General features: G+C 51.8%; 4 protein-coding genes across 5 annotated transcripts; 3 read left to right on the top strand and 1 right to left on the bottom strand.

Annotated features, from left to right (window-relative positions):
• Positions 1-2,091: 2,091 nt before the first annotated feature.
• LOC117858359 (chitinase CLP) lies at positions 2,092-3,723 on the top strand. Its single transcript, XM_034741416.2, has one exon. It carries the CDS (start codon positions 2,311-2,313, stop codon positions 3,547-3,549), a length of 1,239 nt encoding a protein of 412 aa, XP_034597307.1. The 5' UTR covers positions 2,092-2,310; the 3' UTR covers positions 3,550-3,723.
• A 596-nt stretch (positions 3,724-4,319) lies between these two features.
• LOC117858791 (chitinase CLP) lies at positions 4,320-5,997 on the top strand. The gene has a single exon (XM_034741922.2). It carries the CDS (start codon positions 4,542-4,544, stop codon positions 5,802-5,804), a length of 1,263 nt encoding a protein of 420 aa, XP_034597813.1. The 5' UTR covers positions 4,320-4,541; the 3' UTR covers positions 5,805-5,997.
• Positions 5,998-7,326: 1,329 nt separating this feature from the next.
• Positions 7,327-8,845, bottom strand: LOC117858213 (chitinase CLP). Its single transcript, XM_034741239.2, has one exon. It carries the CDS (start codon positions 8,769-8,771, stop codon positions 7,494-7,496), a length of 1,278 nt encoding a protein of 425 aa, XP_034597130.1. The 5' UTR covers positions 8,772-8,845; the 3' UTR covers positions 7,327-7,493.
• Positions 8,846-14,826: 5,981 nt separating this feature from the next.
• Positions 14,827-17,189, top strand: LOC117855618 (chitinase CLP). 2 transcript variants are annotated; one of them, XM_034738006.2, is made up of 3 exons: positions 14,828-14,902; positions 15,018-15,075; positions 15,372-17,189. In XM_034738006.2, exon 3 carries the CDS (start codon positions 15,824-15,826, stop codon positions 17,063-17,065), a length of 1,242 nt encoding a protein of 413 aa, XP_034593897.1. In that variant the 5' UTR covers positions 14,828-14,902; positions 15,018-15,075; positions 15,372-15,823; the 3' UTR covers positions 17,066-17,189. The 2 variants fall into 2 exon arrangements, with proteins under 2 accessions (XP_072150162.1, XP_034593897.1); XM_072294061.1 differs by having other exon boundaries at positions 14,827-14,902; positions 15,018-17,189.
• The last annotated feature ends 428 nt before the right edge of the window (positions 17,190-17,617 follow it).

Raw genomic sequence — 17,617 nt, 5'->3', positions numbered from 1 at the left:
CCTGTCCCATCCAACAAGCGGCGGACGCCGCTCTCGTGTCAAGAGCGCCCGCTCAGCTTCTAGCTGCCCTCTGCCAGAAGGACGGGCCCACCTCACGGACCTAGGAAATGACAAGAGCTTCCCGAGAAGCGGCTAAGGCTTCCCAGGAGGGATCCTAAGAAGCAGGTTCATCGCCCCCTGACTCGAGACGGTGGGTTTGGGCTGAGAGAGGTAATGATTACCAAAGTAAGATGGTAAAATATGAGGATTGACATTAAGAGGACTTGGGCAGGGTGCTCCGGTGCCGTGCGTACCAAGGTAAAAAAGCATCAGGGTAAGTGGATGGCGTGTCAGAAGAACTGTAGCAAGGTGGGTGGCCATTGGGCTGCCGCGTTCACATGCACAATGTAAAGGGATGGATTGGGATGAAAGGCTCACCCCAACCCGTCCTCCCTTAGGCCTGGCCTATAAAAGGTCGGCCCTTGTACAAACAAAACAGACAACTCAAGCAACATAGCACACATGACGTAAGGTGTTACGCTTCTAAGCAGCCTGAACCTATCTAAAAACTCTCTTAGCAAAGTCACACACTAACTCTCCTAAACGCCTCTCGAATCCCTACGCACGAACTAACCTCTGGATCGCTAAAAGGGGTCCCTCCGAATCCGACTAAAAGGGGCCCTTCCGAATCCCCGATCTCGATGCTTGACCACCGTCAATAGGGCATCAGTATATTGAGGGCACTTGAAAATATACAGTACTATTTTTTTTACAATACATTGGTAACCTGGACATAACTTGAGTAGTTGTCAAAACATATAAAGTTTGGTTTTGTTCAAATTAAAACATATTATTACAAATTGGATAAAGAGTACAAGGTGTGATTACTCCCTGTATTTCAGAACATGGAGCGTATATGGAGTTAACACAAGAATTACATACTGTAAAACCATAGCAAAGAAAACACAAAACAATGGACCTAAATATACATATTTAATATATTTAAACATGTGATTAACCAAAATGAATAGATTTCATAATGTTCAAAATATGAGTTTGAATATTTGATTTGAGATGAAAGGCACCTTAGATGTTTTTGAACAAAAGTTAGAAATTGTAAGTGGAGTTTGGCATGAAATTTTGGATACAGTTTTTACTCGATTTCGGAAGCAATTTTATCGATTTCTAATGGACTAGACGTCCCCACCCTAGGTCCAATCGAACCAAATGAATCTACTACTCCTATTATGGTTTGCTTCTCAGTAACCCCCTGTTAGTGTTCATCTCTTGATCTCATTGACTAACCCCTAAACACGAGCTAAAGCACCACGCGAAACCTCACCTGAGTGGAACGAAACGAATCAAAGAAATGTGTGCTATTTAGCAAATCTGGCAATTAAATATTTGTAATCATACGTGAGCTAATAATCTCGAGGCACAGTCGTAGTGCTTGCTCCATGGCGTGGATACAGGAAGCCACCTCGTCGGCGCTTGGTGTGACGCTCAAGGAGATCAACGCCTACCCGGCACGTACTCAAAGAAATACTCGCGTGATGGTTCCCGAGCGACACGTGTTCATGCTTTCCGTTGACTGCGCACCTTCCTTCATACGCCTCGCCCATGACGCCAAGACCCGATCGGCACGGGAGCAGGGCGGCAGGCTAGATCAACTTTTTTAATCCAGTCTCGGCAACTGACGGGGATCGCCATTCTTGTGCCCGAGAGAGAGATCAGTGAGATCCGTGACAGGTGAGCACTATTGGACCTTGTTTAGTTGTCCAAAGTTTGGAGGTACAAAATTACTGTTGTAGCACTATAGCACACTGTAGCGTTTCGTTTGTAATTGTGAATTATTGTCCAAATATTGACTAATTAGGCTCAAAAGATTCATATCGCAAAGTACAACAAAACTGTGCAATTAGTTTTTGATTTCATCTACATTTAGTACTCCATGCATGTACCGCAAGTTTGATGTGATGGGGAATCTTCTTTTTGCACAGTGTCAAAGTTGGGATTTTTGGGGTAACCAAACAGACCTTGGTACGTTTGGATACCTGCCGCTGGTAGCCAAGCCAAATTTTGGCCGTTGCCCATGGCCGAGCGCGACGTTTGGACTGAGGCCCCGATTTGGCTCGCCCTGGCCTGCACGCCCACGCTCAGTTCATTTTTGCGGCCAAATCTTGGGCGGCCGATCCGTCCGCCAAATCTTGGCCGGCCGATGCCTTTGGCATGGCACGCACGGGCCCTATATAAGGAGCGCGAGCAGAGCAGCAGACGCATCCACCGCCAATCACACAGGCCAGCTCAACAGGTTAAGCTCCTGCATCGACCATGAAGATGCCACGGCCATCGCCGGCGCCGCTCCTGCTCTCGGCCATCTCGCTGCTCGTGCTGGCCTGGCCGGCTTCGTGCGCGCACCCCGTGCTCATCCCGGTGGCCAAGGACCCGGCCACCTCCCTCTACACCATCCTCGTCAGGGACGGCGCCAACCACCTCGTCGACCTCGCCGGCCCTCTCCTCTGGTCCACGTGCGCCGCTGACCACTCGCCGGCGGCCTTCTCGTGCAATGCCACAGAGTGCAGGCACGCCAAAGCCTACCGCGCCCCGAGCTGCCGCATCGCAGGGCAGCCCTGCAAGAAGAAGTGCAAGGCGTACCCGTACAACCCCATCACCGGGCAGTGCGCCGCCGCGGACCTGATCCACACCAGGCTCATCGTCAACACCACCAACGGCAAGAACCCGCTGCAGCAGGTCTCGGTCCGGGCCGTGGCGGCGTGCGCTCCCGGGAACATCCTGGCGTCGCTGCCGGCGGACGTCACGGGCGTCGCGGGGCTCTCGGCGTCCGGCTTGGCGCTGCCGGCGCAGATCGCGGCGAACCATCGCGTCGCCAGGAAGTTCTTGCTCTGCCTCCCGCGGCGCGGCGAGGGCGTGGCGATCTTCGGTGGCGGCCCGCTGTTCCTCCTCCCGCAGTCGGACGTGGGCGACCTCACGACGACGCTGGCGTTCACCGCGCTCCGCAGCAGGAAAGACAACCCCCTGTACTACATCCCGGTAAATTCCATCGCCGTGAACAAGGCGCCGGTGCCGCTCCCCGCGCACGCGCTCGCCGGCGGCGGCGTCGTGCTCTGCAGCCGGGTTGCGTTCACGGCGCTCCGGCCGGACGTGTACCGCCCGTTCGTGGACGCGTTCGACCGGGCCCTGGCACGGAACGACGCCAAGGTCCCGGCGGTGGCGCCCTTCGAGCTCTGCTACCGATCGAGCATGCTGGGGAACACGCGGAACGGCTACGCTGTGCCAGACATCGCCCTGGTGCTCGAGGGTGGGAAGAGCTGGACGTTCGTGGGCAGCAACTCCATGGTGGATGTGAACGGGCAGACGGCCTGCTTCGCCTTTGTCGAGATGAAGGGGGTGAAATCCGGGGACCCCAGCGCCGCGGCGGCGGTGATCGGAGGGTTCCAGATGGAGAACCACCTGCTGCAGTTCGACCTGGAGAGCAAGCAGCTTGGGTTCGCCAAGGTGCCGTTCTTCTCTGCGTGCAGTAACTTCAACTTCACCAAGAGTCAGTATTAAACGTGGATTGTGGTAAGCTAGTGTCGGCACAGATTCTGGTCAACCGGATAGTGCAGTGGATTCTTCTCCTTCTCGAACCTCGATCATGGCATGTTAGTGACCTGCCAAGTCTGTAACCTGTTTAAGTGCTTGCTTGGTTTAATAATCATGTGCATCTATGACAAATTTCTGGTAGCTTACTTGTTAAGTACTGTCATTTACAGTGTCCATATTTTGCAATGGAGACAGTTTATGCAACTTTCGAGTGAAACTCAAAATCTGTTTTTCTCGCTATATGTCGCACTATAGACGCAATCCATGCGACATGGTGCCCTGATATAGTGAAGAATGCACTTAGCATGATTGGGGTGTGGTTCACGTGGATCATACATGTGAAAACACACACGCTGAGCAGTGAATAGAATGACCATCGAGTGTAGTTAGCACACCAACGGTGCTACGTTACTGAGTGAGGTAAGCAAATGGTCAGTTCATCAACTCGATGATAAAAATGCCTTGATCTTTAGCCAAGTACTACAGGTCTCGAGTTAGAATGCTTGGGGCGCAACTAAATAAAAGAATGCTATATGCTTTCATTCCCATGTCTAAAGCTCCAAGGAGCCTCCATGTGAGAAAATGTGCTGAACTTTTTAGATGCAATTAGAAGGTGCACATCTCAGAGCTCAAGGCATGTGCGACAGAGCGTGGAAGATGTAAAGTCGAACACCCTGGGCAGATATTCAGAGAGACATCGATGATGGATCGCTTCCATCCCAGGTTGCAGACTTCAAGGTTCTAGCAGACTAGCACATGCTGCAACTCTAGCAAAACGAGCGATAACTTAAAAAGAATCGAGAAGTCAACTAATCCGAGATCCCTAGCAACATTGTATGCATCGATCTGATCTGCAGCGCCCTGCATTTTAGTGATCCCACAAGGCACGCCACTCGAACACACACAGACAGCTCCTGGAGCCGCCCACACCCAGTCACCCACACACCAGCCTGCCCAAGATGCCGCGATCCAAGGCCATGCTGCTGCTCGCCGCCTCGCTCTGCTTGGCGGCGTGCTTGTCCCCTTGCACACTGGCAGCGACAGCTAATGGCGGCAAGCCCCTGGTGACGGCCATCACCAAGGACCCGGCCACCTCGCTCTACACCTCCTCGCTCAAGGACAGCCGCTCGCTGGTCATCGACCTCTCCGGCCCGCTCATCTGGTCCACCTGCGACCGCTCGCACCCGACGCTCCAGTGCCACCACCACGACTGCGCCCACGCCCACAGCTACCACCCGCCCGGCTGCCCGCACACCGGCTACGGCAAGGCCGACGAGGAAGACCGGTTCCGGTGCAAGTGCACGGCGCGCCCCTACAACCCCGTCGCTGGCAGGTCGGCGACGGGCGACCTGACGCGCACCAAGCTCTCCGCCAACGCCACCGACGGCACCAACCCGCTGTACCCGGTCTCCTTCCCCGCCGTCGCCTCCTGCGCGCCGGCGTCCCTCCTCGACAGGCTCCCGGCCGGCGCGGTCGGCGTCGCGGGGCTCGCGAGCTCGAGGGTGGCGCTGCCCGCGCAGGTCGCGCGCACGCAGAACGTCGCCGACAAGTTCACGCTCTGCCTGCCGAGGGGCGGCGGCGACGGCGTGGCGGTCTTCGGCGGCGGCCCTCTCGTCCTCACTGGGCATCCTATTGATCTCACGTCGACGCTGACGTACACCCCGTTGCTGAGGAAGAGAGGCAGCCCCGCGTACTACCTCTCCGTGAAGGCCATCGCCGTCGACGAAGCGCAGGTGCAGCTCCCGGGAGACCCACTGGCCACCGGTGGCGTCGTGCTCAGCACGACGGCGCCGTACACCGCGCTCCGGCCGGACGTCTACCGCCCGGTGGTGGACGCGTTCGACAAGGCCCTGAAGCTGCAGTCGAACAGCAAGAGAGTGCCGGCGGTGGCGCCTTTCGAGCTTTGCTACGATTTGAGGACGCTCCCTGGCCCGACCCGGATCGGTTGGCTCGTCCCGGAGATAATCCTCATGCTCGAGAATGGAAAGAACTGGACGTTTACGGGCCTCAGCTCGATGGTGATCAGCCAGGTGGGGTGCTTCGGGTTCGTCGAGATGAAGCTGGAGAAGGGCGGATACGCTGGGGCGCCGGCAGTGGAGATCGGAGGGTTCCAGATGGAGGACCACGCGCTGCAGTTCGACCTGGAGAAGCAGCTGCTCGGGTTTGCCATGGTGCCGTTTTTTATATCATGCCATAACTTCAATTTCACGCAGAGTCACTAGACTTGTGATGACTGCATATGCAACTGTAAACCCGCATCTCCTCGTCCAGTCGTCCTCGATCCTGGTTGTCATCTGCCTATTAAATTCGTCACGTATTTAGGAACTCTCATTTTGTAATCGTGTCAACCATTATTTTTTGAATGCTAGTGGCAGGAGCTCTGCCTTTCAATTAAGAGAATCAACCATTGTCGTATGTTGATATTTTGCAATATTGGCGTATTGTGTATCTGAATTTTCTTGCTATTTTTGTGCATCAGCTACATGCGGCCCAAGACAAGACTACTAAAGCGGTGCAACGTCGCACGATCACTCGATCTTCGAATAGCACCGCGACTTTTCTTTTTCTAATTTTTCATCTCGGTAACTTTTGTTCTTTATATTAATAACTTAGTATCCAACTTTTACTTACTTTTATTGAAAAGAATATACAACTTGGTGATGTGGTCTGCCGTCTACGCACTGATAGAACCCACCCTTTCTCAGCCGCAACCAGATAAACCTCCCCGTTCGAGTCTCTCTCCTATCTTCATCCTCATTCACTTTCTCCTTTTCTTCTCTCTCTCACTCTCGATCCCATTGCTGTGCAATGGTTTGGGCGGGGCAGCTCGGCAGCAACGAGCTGTGCCGCAGGGGCGGCGAGCAGCAGCGGTCCATATCGACACAGTGTCTTAGTGCTACCACCCCGTGCTATGCCGTCGAGTGTGGCATGCATGCATCCTCCACAGGACGTTGCTAGGAGGCAGCTCGAGCTCCGCCCCGAGACCTGAGCAGGGCTCGATGGCGAGCGGCATGGCATCACACGGTGGCCCACTGGTATCCTCACAGTGAGCAGCGGCTCAAAGGCAGATCCCCGATGAGCGGGTGGGAATCCTCGATGAGCGGCTCAAATTTTTTGTCTCTAATTTTTTTCTAACATTTCTTTTAAAATTTGATCTATTTTTACAAATATTTCCACAAAATTTTCCCAAAAACTTGTGTTATGTAAAATATTTGTAGACAATTTTTGAAAAGAATGTATACAATATTTTCTGAATTTTTTTACAAACTTTTAGAAAATGATTTTGTAATTTTTTAAAAAATACTTTTCAACATTTTTCTAAAAGACTTGATTCGAGAACTTTTTTATGCACAAGTTTATTCGATTAAGATTTTGCAGTAAAAAGTTATGTAAATACTAGTTTTTTTATAAAAAATATAAAATAAAAGCAGGGATAACAAGATCACATGTATACCATTTATAAAAAATATAAAAGAAAAGCAGGGGTAACAAGATCACATGTATACCATGATGGTACGATGGAAATCGCATGATGGGTACGATGGAAACCGCAAACTAGATTTGTCCTTATACTACGTTATTGAGTTGGGTTATTGAGTTGGGTAAGTAGTTGATGACAGTGGCGGATCTAGGACTCGGACTGGGTGCAGTGGGCTGCAGCTCGTGTCCGCTCCTATAGTCCCCCTTGCATAACCATGTAGAGTGCATGAATTCAACTAAACTCATGTGATCTTTGCTCAAGAAAAAAGGTCCCAGCAGGGTAGTACGTCGATATTGCAAAATGTCAACACATAAATAGTAGCCTACACGATTAAAGAAAATGAGAATCCTTAAATACGTGACAAATTTAATATGGCAGATGACAACCACGATCGAAACAGAACAAGGAGATGCAGGTTTGTTGTTACAGTCTAGTGACTCAGCGTGAAATTGAAGTTACGGCACGATATAAAAATCGGCAACTTGGCAAACCCGAGCTGCTGCTTCTCCGGGTCGAACTGCAGCACATGGTCTTCCATCTGGAACCCTCCGATGACCACCGCCGGCGCCCCACCGTATCCGCCCTTTCCTAGCTTCATCTCGACGAACCCGAAGCACGCCGCCGTGAAGTTGTTGACGTCTACCATCGAGCTAAGGCCGCCCAGTGTCCAGTTCTTTCCACCCTCGAGCACGATGTCTATGTCAGGGACAAGCCAGCCGATCCGGGTCGGACCAGGGAGCGTCTTCGAATCGTAGCAAAGTTCGAAGGGTGCCACTGCCGGAACCCTCTTGCTGATGTTCCACCGCCGCATCAGGGCCTTGTCGAAAGCGTCCACCAACGGGCGGTACACATCGGGCCGGAGCTCGGTGTACGGCGCCGTCGTGCCGAGCACCACGCCACCAGTGGCAAGTGGGTTCCCCGGGAGTTGCACCTGCGCCTTGTCGAAGGCGATGGCCTTCACGGGGAGGTAGTAGCTGGAGCTGCCTTTCCTGCTGAGCAACGGGGTGTATGTCAGCTTCGTGAGATCAACCCCCGCCTCCGAGGGCGGTGAGGTGCTCGTCAAGAGGAACAGCGGGCCCCCGCCGAAGATCGCCACGCCGTCGCCGCTCCTCGGGAGGCAGAGGATGAACTTGTCGGCGACGTCCTGCGTGCGCGCGACCTGCGCGGGCAGCGCCACCCTCGACCTCGCGAGCCCGGCGACACCGACCGCGCCGGCCGGGAGCTTAGCGAGGAGGGACGCCGGCGCGCAGGAGGCAACGGCGGGGAAGGAGACCGGGAACAGCGGGTTCCTGCCGTCCGTGGCGTTGGCGGAGAGCTTGGTGCGCGTCAGGTCGCCCGTCGCGGACCTGCCGGCGACGGGGTTGTAAGGGTGCGCCGTGCACTTGCACCTGAAGCGGTCTTCCTCGTCGGCCTTGCCATAGCCGGTGTGCGGGCAGCCGGGCGGGTGGTAGCTGTGGGCGTGGGCGCAGTCGTGGTGGTGGCACTGGAGCGTCGGGTGCGCGCGGTCGCAGGTGGACCAGATGAGCGGGCCGGAGAGGTCGAGGACGAGCGGGCGGCTGTCCTTGAGCGGGGAGGTGTAGAGAGAGGTTGCCGGGTCCTTGGTGATGGCCGTCACCAGGGGCCGCTTGCCGCCCTGAGCTGCCGCTGCCAGTGTGCAAGGGGACAAGGATGCCGCCAGGCAGAGGGAGACGGCGAGCAGCAGCGCCATCTTGGGCGGCTCAAGGAGTTGTCTGTGTGTTCGAGTGGCGTGGCGTGGCGTGTGGGATCGCTTAAATGCAGTGAGCTGCAGATCAGATCGGTGTATGCCTTGCTTGTGATGTTGTTGCTAGTGATCGCGGAATAGTTGACTTCGTGATTCTTTTTAAGTTATCGCTAGTTTTGCTTGAGTTGCAGCATGTGCTTCAAGTCTGCAAATGCAACCTTGGGATGGAAGCGATGAGAGGAATGGAGCTTCTTTTCTTCAAACATACAGTGGATGATGTGTATTTGGAGAAATAATTTGGGTTATATGGTAACCATGCCTGAAATATATATTTCTTGTTAAGTCATACTATCACCCTCATCCATGCGGGACGTTGTTTTGCGAATTTTGGCCTGTTAATGGTACCCGCAAGCATACAATTGAATGATTACATTGTTGATAAAGCTCCTGTGATGTTCAGTGTTCACTGGGGAAACGAATTGTTCGTGCTAGTGTGCTACCTCTTCTGGTATCTCCCGTCGAACGTGTTGTTAGAATAGCTTGATGAAAGCTCCTTGAACTCTTCACAAATGAACAGATGTTTTTAAGTTAAGATCCACAACAATACAACATTACCCAGCATGCAGTGAACGGAATAGGAGCATAGGACACAGGTTCTTCTGTACTTAAAACTAGCAAGCTGACCGTGCAAATAGGGCGGTTAGAATCAAAGTTAGATCACGTATTGTGATATGCTAATTTGTAAGACTTGATTTATACGAATTGTAGCTAAAGTTATTTGAACCCATAAAGAAACATCGATGATTCATCATCAGCCTCTCAAACCACATGATATAAACCTTTCTACATAGGTGCTAGATCATCAAGGATCTGAATTTTTTTTTTATCTTTTAGCTTACTACTAAATGCGCAAAGTTTTTTGGGTTTGATCTTATGAAATTTTAATAAGATTATTACCTGAATGACTAAATATTTTTGAATCAAAATTTCCATTAATGTGTAAGTATTTTCTCCTGGTTCGGTTTGTTGACTCACACCACCACAAATAGACATCTCTGTAGTTTTCTTTTTCTCCCTTGATTTATTTATCTTTATCCTTCTTCAAAAGAATAAAAAATGTATCTTTCTTTTTCACGATTTCTCAAAGAATATTCCTCCTTTTTCAAAAGAAGAAAACAGAGATAAAACTTCCTTTTTTGTATGTTCCTTTTTATCTTTGCACTCTTCTTACTATTAGGTTTTCTTTTGGGTTCAAGGCTGCAAGCCATTATTATTTTTTGTTTTATTTTTCATGTACTCTTCTAAATCAACGTTTCTAGCTTGCCACTGCTCTCTCTGTCTCTCTCTCTCATGTTTAATGCCATGGCAAGCCTGTGCTTTGTTACTCATTCTTGTATTGCGTTGTGCATCCTCACTCGTATGTAGCCCGATCATGAACAATGCACATGCAATTGTAGGAACTAATGAAAATCTACCTTGTAGCTATCAAGATCAGGCCTACCCTATCGTTTGCCACTTGCACCCCATGTCATGGTCTCAGCCAAGCCAGCATCGCCCACACTCTAGGTGTCGCCGGTGTTTGCACTCGATGTATAGTCCCCTCCCTTCATGTTGCCACCAACCGTTGCCCACACTCTGGTTGTATCCATAGACCCCGTCGTTCATACTCCCATTGTTCAATTGTCTCACGAATTCATTCAGTTCTTTGATCCTCTTGTAAAATAATGTTAGCATGTGTACACTTAAACACTAAAACATTGTTGAGTTCATAGATATAGCTGTGTTGTTTGGGCCATCGCGTCGCTGAATCCGAGAGAGGTTGATGCCACACACTCGATCTCCTCCTTCGAGCTACTTGTAGCCCGTTCTATGCTGTCATGCTAGCAAGACAAAACCTACACCTGAAAGCCTCAATCCATGGACAATAAACTCTCATGGACAAAACACATAAACCGCTCTTCCTATTGGGTCTCTGCCATGGAAGTCAATTTTTCTAGCGTTCTTGTTATCTGCTACCAATTTGTGCCCTCCAATCATCGTTGATGATGGCGTCCACATCAGGGCGGACATAGCACAAATCTTGAGTGAGGGTATACTTTAAGAACATGTAAATTTACAAATCTTAAACATGGTGAAAATTTGTTAGTTCCCTTGACACAAAAAATTGAGTGAGGGCATGTGCCCTTACTCATTCCTATGTAGGTCCGCCCTTGCGTCAGGTGCACTCGCATGAGACATAATCGCAGGAATGTTGCATCTTGCCTACCTATTTGTCGATGGTGATACTGGATTCTGCTTTATGAAGATGTTAGCCTGGTTTGATTGACGATGTTTGGCTACGATGAGGGAATGAGCATATAAATACATCCAGATTCGGCATCATGAAGATTTTCTTTATTCTTCTATATTAATATGCGAAGTCTCGTGATTTTGATTTGGATGCCATAGTGTGTATAGGTTTTAGTACTTTCATTGATATGAATCGGTGTACATAGTCATGCATGCACAACACAAACTGCCCTTCCAACCTTGTTTTTTAAGAGCCTCAACAGTTTGTAGGTTGTTATGAGTATTCTGCCATAAAAAGACTTTGATTTTCTTAGGCAATTTAGCTTTTCATAAAAGATCCACTTTGCATTGTGAAGGAATGATATTACTTCACCTCTCGTGCATATGTGTTCCTTAATTAATTTAGGGTACCTACCATTCATCCATGAGTCTGATAGACAACTAACCCATCATCAGTTCCTATATTTATCTCCTCGCGCTATGCAACAAAGGAAAACCAACAAACTAACGGAAGGAAATTATATCTTGCCTACCACTTTGATTTCCTACTTTACTTTCCAATTGTATAGAAAGTAAATTTATTTATTTATAAGTTGTATTTGATATGGACTTTTAGATTAGTTTAGACCGTTAGATCTTTATAAAATCTAATGGTGTATATGTTTATGGTAATTTCTTATCCCTCTCGATGAACACGGTGATTTCTTGTAACACTGTTATTATATTAAAATAATAGATAGATTTTCTTGCAGCAGACCCGATGACAAGTTCACCCGGCGCCGAAGACAGGCCCGGCCGCACGCCGCTTGACGCCCAGTCGCACGGTGCCGGCCGTTCTCCAACTCCAACGTTGCCACGTCCACCTCTCCAGGACGACCAGGAAGCAACATCCATTCTCTGTTGGTTGCAGATTGGAGCATCGATCATCCCCGGTCAGGAATTGGAATCCTGTCGTCAGCATCAGCAGACAGGGCGCCGGGAATGAAGGATTAGGCGGAGGAACAGATGCAATCGGGCGCTTCGCTGGACCACGGGCCTCGGATCTCCGGTGAGTCCATGTCGCCAGTGGGCTGCGGCGGCAATGGCGGACGGGAAGCAGAGCAGAGAGAGGAAGATGCGGATCCGATTTTTGTCTGGGGATGTTTATGTAAAATTACAATATATATTTAAAAAGAACACCTGATTTGGATCACGATCAATAGTCACGATCCAAATGAGGAGGTTTTGTAAAAAATATTTGGATCGTGATTATTATCGCGATCCGTTTCAGGGGCCTTTCTGTAAAACATTGTTGGTCCGCTGCTCCCCTTCCCGTCGCCGGCGACCGACCGCTGACGCCGGTGGCGAGCCCGCCGGAGCTTCCGCTGCCCCCCGGTTCCGGATTGAGGACGCCAGCGACGCTGCTGCTGTGAGAGGACCTGGGGCTGGACCTCTCGGGGACGGCATCTACGCCTTCGAGTCCTTCTCGTCGAGGACATGGGGCTGGACCATCGGCGCCGGGATCGCCGCCGAGACCGTCGTGTCATTCTCCGGGGTCCGCGCGCTTGGATGCGCATTCTGACGCACCACCATGGGCTTCTTCCTCTGCTACGAGCCCGTCTCGTGAGGCGCGGACCTCGTCCCCGCGCCCATGGAGGTGCTCCAGTGGCCCTATTGGGAGCTCGGCGAGATGGAGGGCAAGCTCTGCGCCACCTGCATGGACGAACGCGTCGACGCCGTCGTAATCATCTGCCTCGACTTCGCGCGCCGCTACACGACGGCGGCGTCGCCTGGACTCTGGCCAGCCACTTCGAGGGAGGCTGCCTCAGGGGCCGCCAGGCCGTCACGCTGCTGCGCTCGCAGGGCAAGGCCGAGGTCGTCATGTGGGACCCCGGGCCGAGATGGTCATCGCCATGGACGCACCACGCGCACCATCAGCTTCATTACCCCAGGCACAGGATACTACGCCGGTTTCATCCCCTACATCAGCTCATTGGCCGCGGTCTCTTCTGCATCCAGGTAAAATTTCCATCATACGTCTCCTTCCGACTCCCTGCGTTTCATCTTGTAGATCTGTTGTGGCATTTGCGTTGACTGGTATCTGCCTGCAGTACTAAGTTTGATCGATCAATTGCAGAACTGCAAGCTAGTGTTCGAAATAGTAGTACAGTTCTTCTTAATACAAAGATAAGCAGCTCTCCTGCGTATTCACGAAAAAAAAAGAAATAGTAGTACAGCACTTTCAGTGTTGGTGGATGAATGGGGTTATCTGAGTTTGGTAGTTTCAGTACGCTGGACCTGTCGCGTCTCTGAATATGATTAGGCATGTGCTGTTCTGGGCACAATGTGATTGTTAGATTAAAAGATCCGGTCAATTCAAATAATCTCCCGATTGCAGTACCGCAGAGTTTTGTGATAGTAGTACAGCAATTTCATCATTGGTCGATGAATGGTGTTTTCTGAATTTGTCGGTTACACTTTTCTGAACATGGTTGGGCTTTTACTGTTCTGGGCATAATGTGATTGTCAGTGCAGGTGTGTTTGGAAGTTTATAGAATGCATGTTAGGTACTGCTGTCGATCAGTTCGTTCATCGAGGTGAAATGTGCCTCCATCTGACAGATCGAGATTCGCAGCACAGTTTAGTTCAGTTCCATGCAGCTAGCGGGCTTGAATTCAACTTTTGTTTGGAAAATTTTGTTCGAATGGTAATAACATTCTGGTAGGTGAAAAAGAATCGGAGACATTCTAGTCAGGCAAGATCATCATGGGCTTTATTTGCTTGCCAAAATCGGAGACAATTTTCTTGATTGGCATTTGGGATTAGAATTTAATTTACCCACATTGAACATTTGAACTGCTTGATAGAAAGCACACATTGAACTCTGAACAAACATTTTCAAATCAATAGCCACACCACACCCTGCTTGAGGAAAATGGAAGAGGTGCATAATCTGTTCTCCTCTGCTCCACCCGTCGAAGCTTCGAGCAGGCGGCAGCAAGGAAGCAGTTCATCATGGCATCCTGCCGAGTGGGCACCCCATCGGGCCTTGCAATCCTCGGCAGAAAAGCCATCGGGGCTCCCCGTTGCAGATTCGAGCGCCGCCGTTCCCTGTTGGTTGCAGATTCGAGCGCCGATCACCTCCGGTCAGGAAACGGAATCCTCGGCAGCAGCAGACATGGCGCGGGGTATGGAGGAATAGGGGGAGCAGGTGCAAGCGGGTGCTCCAATAGCACCACGAGCCTCGGATCTCCGGCGATTCCATGTCGCCGGCGGGCTGCGGCGGCGGCGGCGGCGACGGTAGCCGGAAATCCGATTTGGACTGGGGGTGTTTCCGCAAATATTTGGATCGCGATTATTGATCGCGATCCAAACTAGGGGTTTATTTGAAAATATTATTTTGTAATCGTGATCCAAACCAGGGTGTTCTGTGAAAATATTTGGATCGCATTTTAGGGGTTTTTCTGCAAACGGTTGTAGCTCGCTGGTTCTCTTCCTTTCGCCGGCGACCGACGCCTGACGTCGATGGCGAGCCCGTCAGGGCTGTTCCTCCGTTGTCCCCCCTATTCCGCACCCCTCGGAGATCCTTCACCAGCTCTGCGGGAGGACGCCAGCGACGCGACACGCGGAGGGCATCGACGGGAGGCTGCGCTACAAGGACGGACGCCGCCACCGCAGGCATCACCTTTGAAAATCTTCAGGTTATTGTGGAATATAGATACATGTATGAAAATCTTCAAGTCCGAAAGCTGTCTCTCATTGATCTTGCTAGATCCATGTATGATTTTGCAGGCATGTAGCGCTGCAGACGAGGAGGATGTGAAGCATTATTGGAGTTACAGGACGAAGACAGTGGGCTGCAGCTTGAAGTAAGTACAATGGTCTCGAACTGCCATTCTGTTTTGGCAATTGGCATAGAACACTGTGAATTTTACTATTAAATCAAACACACGATAAAAGTGGAAGTATCTTATGGCTTTGTAGGCATTTACTGTTGCGGATAAGGAGGCTGTGCAGGTGCCGGATTCTGAATCTGACGTTGGTAAGCTTGCTCTGGAGAAGGAGAACATTGAATTTCTTGTGTCTGAATTTCATCAACACATTTCCCAGCCATGCCACCGTCACGTTATCCTGTTGTCAGAGAGAGTTTTCCCCGCCGCCACTCCACTTGATGGACCTCGAGCGCCGCAGTAGAAATTTAGAATTCCATTGAAATACAGAGTACCCTACCCTTTGACTCTAGAGGCAAGGAGGAGTGGGCACCCTAGGACGAGCAAGATCCGATATGTACGCTGCTAGAACACCGGCGTCGTGCACCTCACTCCTCAGTTTGTGCAGGCCACGTCCGAGAGATGTCTGCAGCTGCTGGTGGCTCTGACTCATGGGAGCTGAGAATGCAATCACCGACACCGACTAATCCTGCACACATGGGAGGCTACTAACAATGCAGTCGCATGATGCGATTCAAGCAAGACTTGTGGCGCTAAATTCTGTTCAAACTTACACACACGGTTGTCTTGAACGGAGTGGAGAAACGAAGCCTCTCGACGAGTCCCCAGACGGGAATCGCCGCGCTCACCAGATACTCCGCCGTTCGGTTCGGGCATCGCCATCTAGCAAATAATGCTATATGGTTGACCAATTGCGAAAACTGGCGATAACAGCGTGTCAAGCATTCCAAGACACTATCCGGCCACCCATCAGATCTGAAGCAGTGCACTGCAAATATTTAAGCACTGACGCCCGGCGCAGCATTCCATCACACACAGCGCCAAACCAGCCAGTCCAAGATGGCGCAACTCAAGCCGGCGGTGCTGCTCGCGGTCTCGCTCTGCTGCCTCTCGGCGCTGCTGCCGTGGTGCGCGGCGGCAAGCTACGGCGGCAAGCCCCTGGTGACGGCCATCACCAAGGACGCGGCCACCAAGCTCTACACGGCCCCGCTCAAGGACGGCCGGCCGCTGGTGCTCGACCTCTCCGGCCCGCTCATCTGGTCGACGTGCCCGCCCAAGCACCCGAGCTTCGAGTGCCACCACCACGTGTGCGCGCACGCGCACAGCTACCACCCGCCGGGCTGCCCGCGCACGGGCCACGGCGTCGCCGACGACGACGACCCGTTCCGCTGCAAGTGCACGGCGCACCCCTACAACCCCATCGCGCGCAAGTCCGGCTCCGGCGACCTCACGCGCGTCACCGTCACCGCCAACGACACCGACGGCACGAACCCGCTCCGCCCGGTCTCCTTCCCCGCCGTCGCCGCCTGCGCGCCGCACTCCCTGCTCGCCAAGCTCCCGGCCGGCGCCGTCGGCGTCGCGGGGCTCGCACGCTCCAGGGTGTCCCTGCCCGCGCAGGCCGCGCGCGCCCAGAAGGTCGCCAACAAGTTCGCGCTCTGCCTCCCGAGCGGCGGCCAGGGCGTCGCCATCTTCGGCGGGGGCCCGCTCTTCCTCCTCCCGCCGGGGCGCCCGGACGTCACGACGACGCTGGCCGGAACCACCCCGCTCCGCAGGAACCCTGGGCACCCCGGCTACTTCATCTCGGCCAAGGGCATCGCCGTGAACCAAGAGAAGGTGCAGCAGGGGCCGCTCGTCGTCGGCCTGAGCTCGAGGATCCCGTACACGGAGCTCCGGTCCGACGTGTACGGCCCGGTCGTGAAAGCGTTCGACAAGGCCACGGCGGAGAGGAAGCGCGTCACGCCGCCGGTGCCGCCGTTCGAGCTCTGCTACGACTCGAGGGAGCTGGGGTCGACGCGGCTCGGCTACGCCGTGCCGCAGGTGGATCTGATGCTGGAGAGCGGCGCCACCTGGATGTTGTTCGGGGCCAACTCCATGGTGCAGGTCAACGACAACACGGCCTGCTTCGGCTTCGTCAAGATGGCGAAGGAGGAGAAGGGGGCGCCGGCGGTGGTGATCGGAGGGTTCCAGATGGAGAACAACCTGCTGGTGTTCGACGAGGAGAAGAAGCAGCTCGGCTTCAGTAGCCTGCTCTTCGGGAGGCAGACGACGTGCAGCAACTTCAACTTCACTCTCGGTGCCTAGAGCGTTCTACTTGTTCATGTGTGGCAGTTTGTACCAGTGTGTTCAATTTTTGCGTTGATTTTGTCAGCTTGTTCTTTTGTGTTAAAACATTCGTTAAATAATGAAAGAGGGATTGTTGAGAGCATTCAGAAAAGAAGTAACGCGGAGTATTAACTAACTAAGCAAGCAGAGGGCATTTGAATTTCAACATGGCTAACGGCCAAAGGGGGAGCTTGCGTGAAGAGAGGACTCGGATCAGAGAAGAAAGGCATTATATGGATCGTGCCATACAAAATGTATGGCTATCCTTCATCATTTCAAACCTAAAACAGATGGAATATAGCATTGCCCAAAATTTTTATCTTAAGTCACCTAAGACTAAGAGCTACTTTGGTAGGGCTCCAGCTCCTTACTATAGCCTTGTCAGCTAACTTATACGCCTAAGAGATAGTGTAAGGATATGTCCCCCAACAATTAGAGTTAAACACTATCCTTTATACGGTTACACCTATGTAGCCCTACTCCATAAGATTTAGGAATGCGTGTATGAGATTATCTCTTAAATAAAAGATA

Source organism: Setaria viridis, chromosome 5 (genome assembly GCF_005286985.2).
Source record: "Setaria viridis chromosome 5, Setaria_viridis_v4.0, whole genome shotgun sequence".
In the NCBI taxonomy this organism is placed as follows: domain Eukaryota; kingdom Viridiplantae; phylum Streptophyta; class Magnoliopsida; order Poales; family Poaceae; genus Setaria; species Setaria viridis.
The sequence above is the reverse complement of the archived record's forward strand: the minus strand, read 5'-3'. Positions and strand labels throughout refer to the sequence as shown.

Bases quoted from the DNA above. Each gene is read 5' to 3' on its own strand.
- LOC117858359 (XM_034741416.2), top strand. From the start codon at position 2,311: ATGAAGATGCCACGGCCATCGCCGGCGCCGCTCCTGCTCTCGGCCATC.
- LOC117858791 (XM_034741922.2), top strand. From the start codon at position 4,542: ATGCCGCGATCCAAGGCCATGCTGCTGCTCGCCGCCTCGCTCTGCTTG.
- LOC117858213 (XM_034741239.2), bottom strand. From the start codon at position 8,771: ATGGCGCTGCTGCTCGCCGTCTCCCTCTGCCTGGCGGCATCCTTGTCC.
- LOC117855618 (XM_072294061.1), top strand. From the start codon at position 15,824: ATGGCGCAACTCAAGCCGGCGGTGCTGCTCGCGGTCTCGCTCTGCTGC.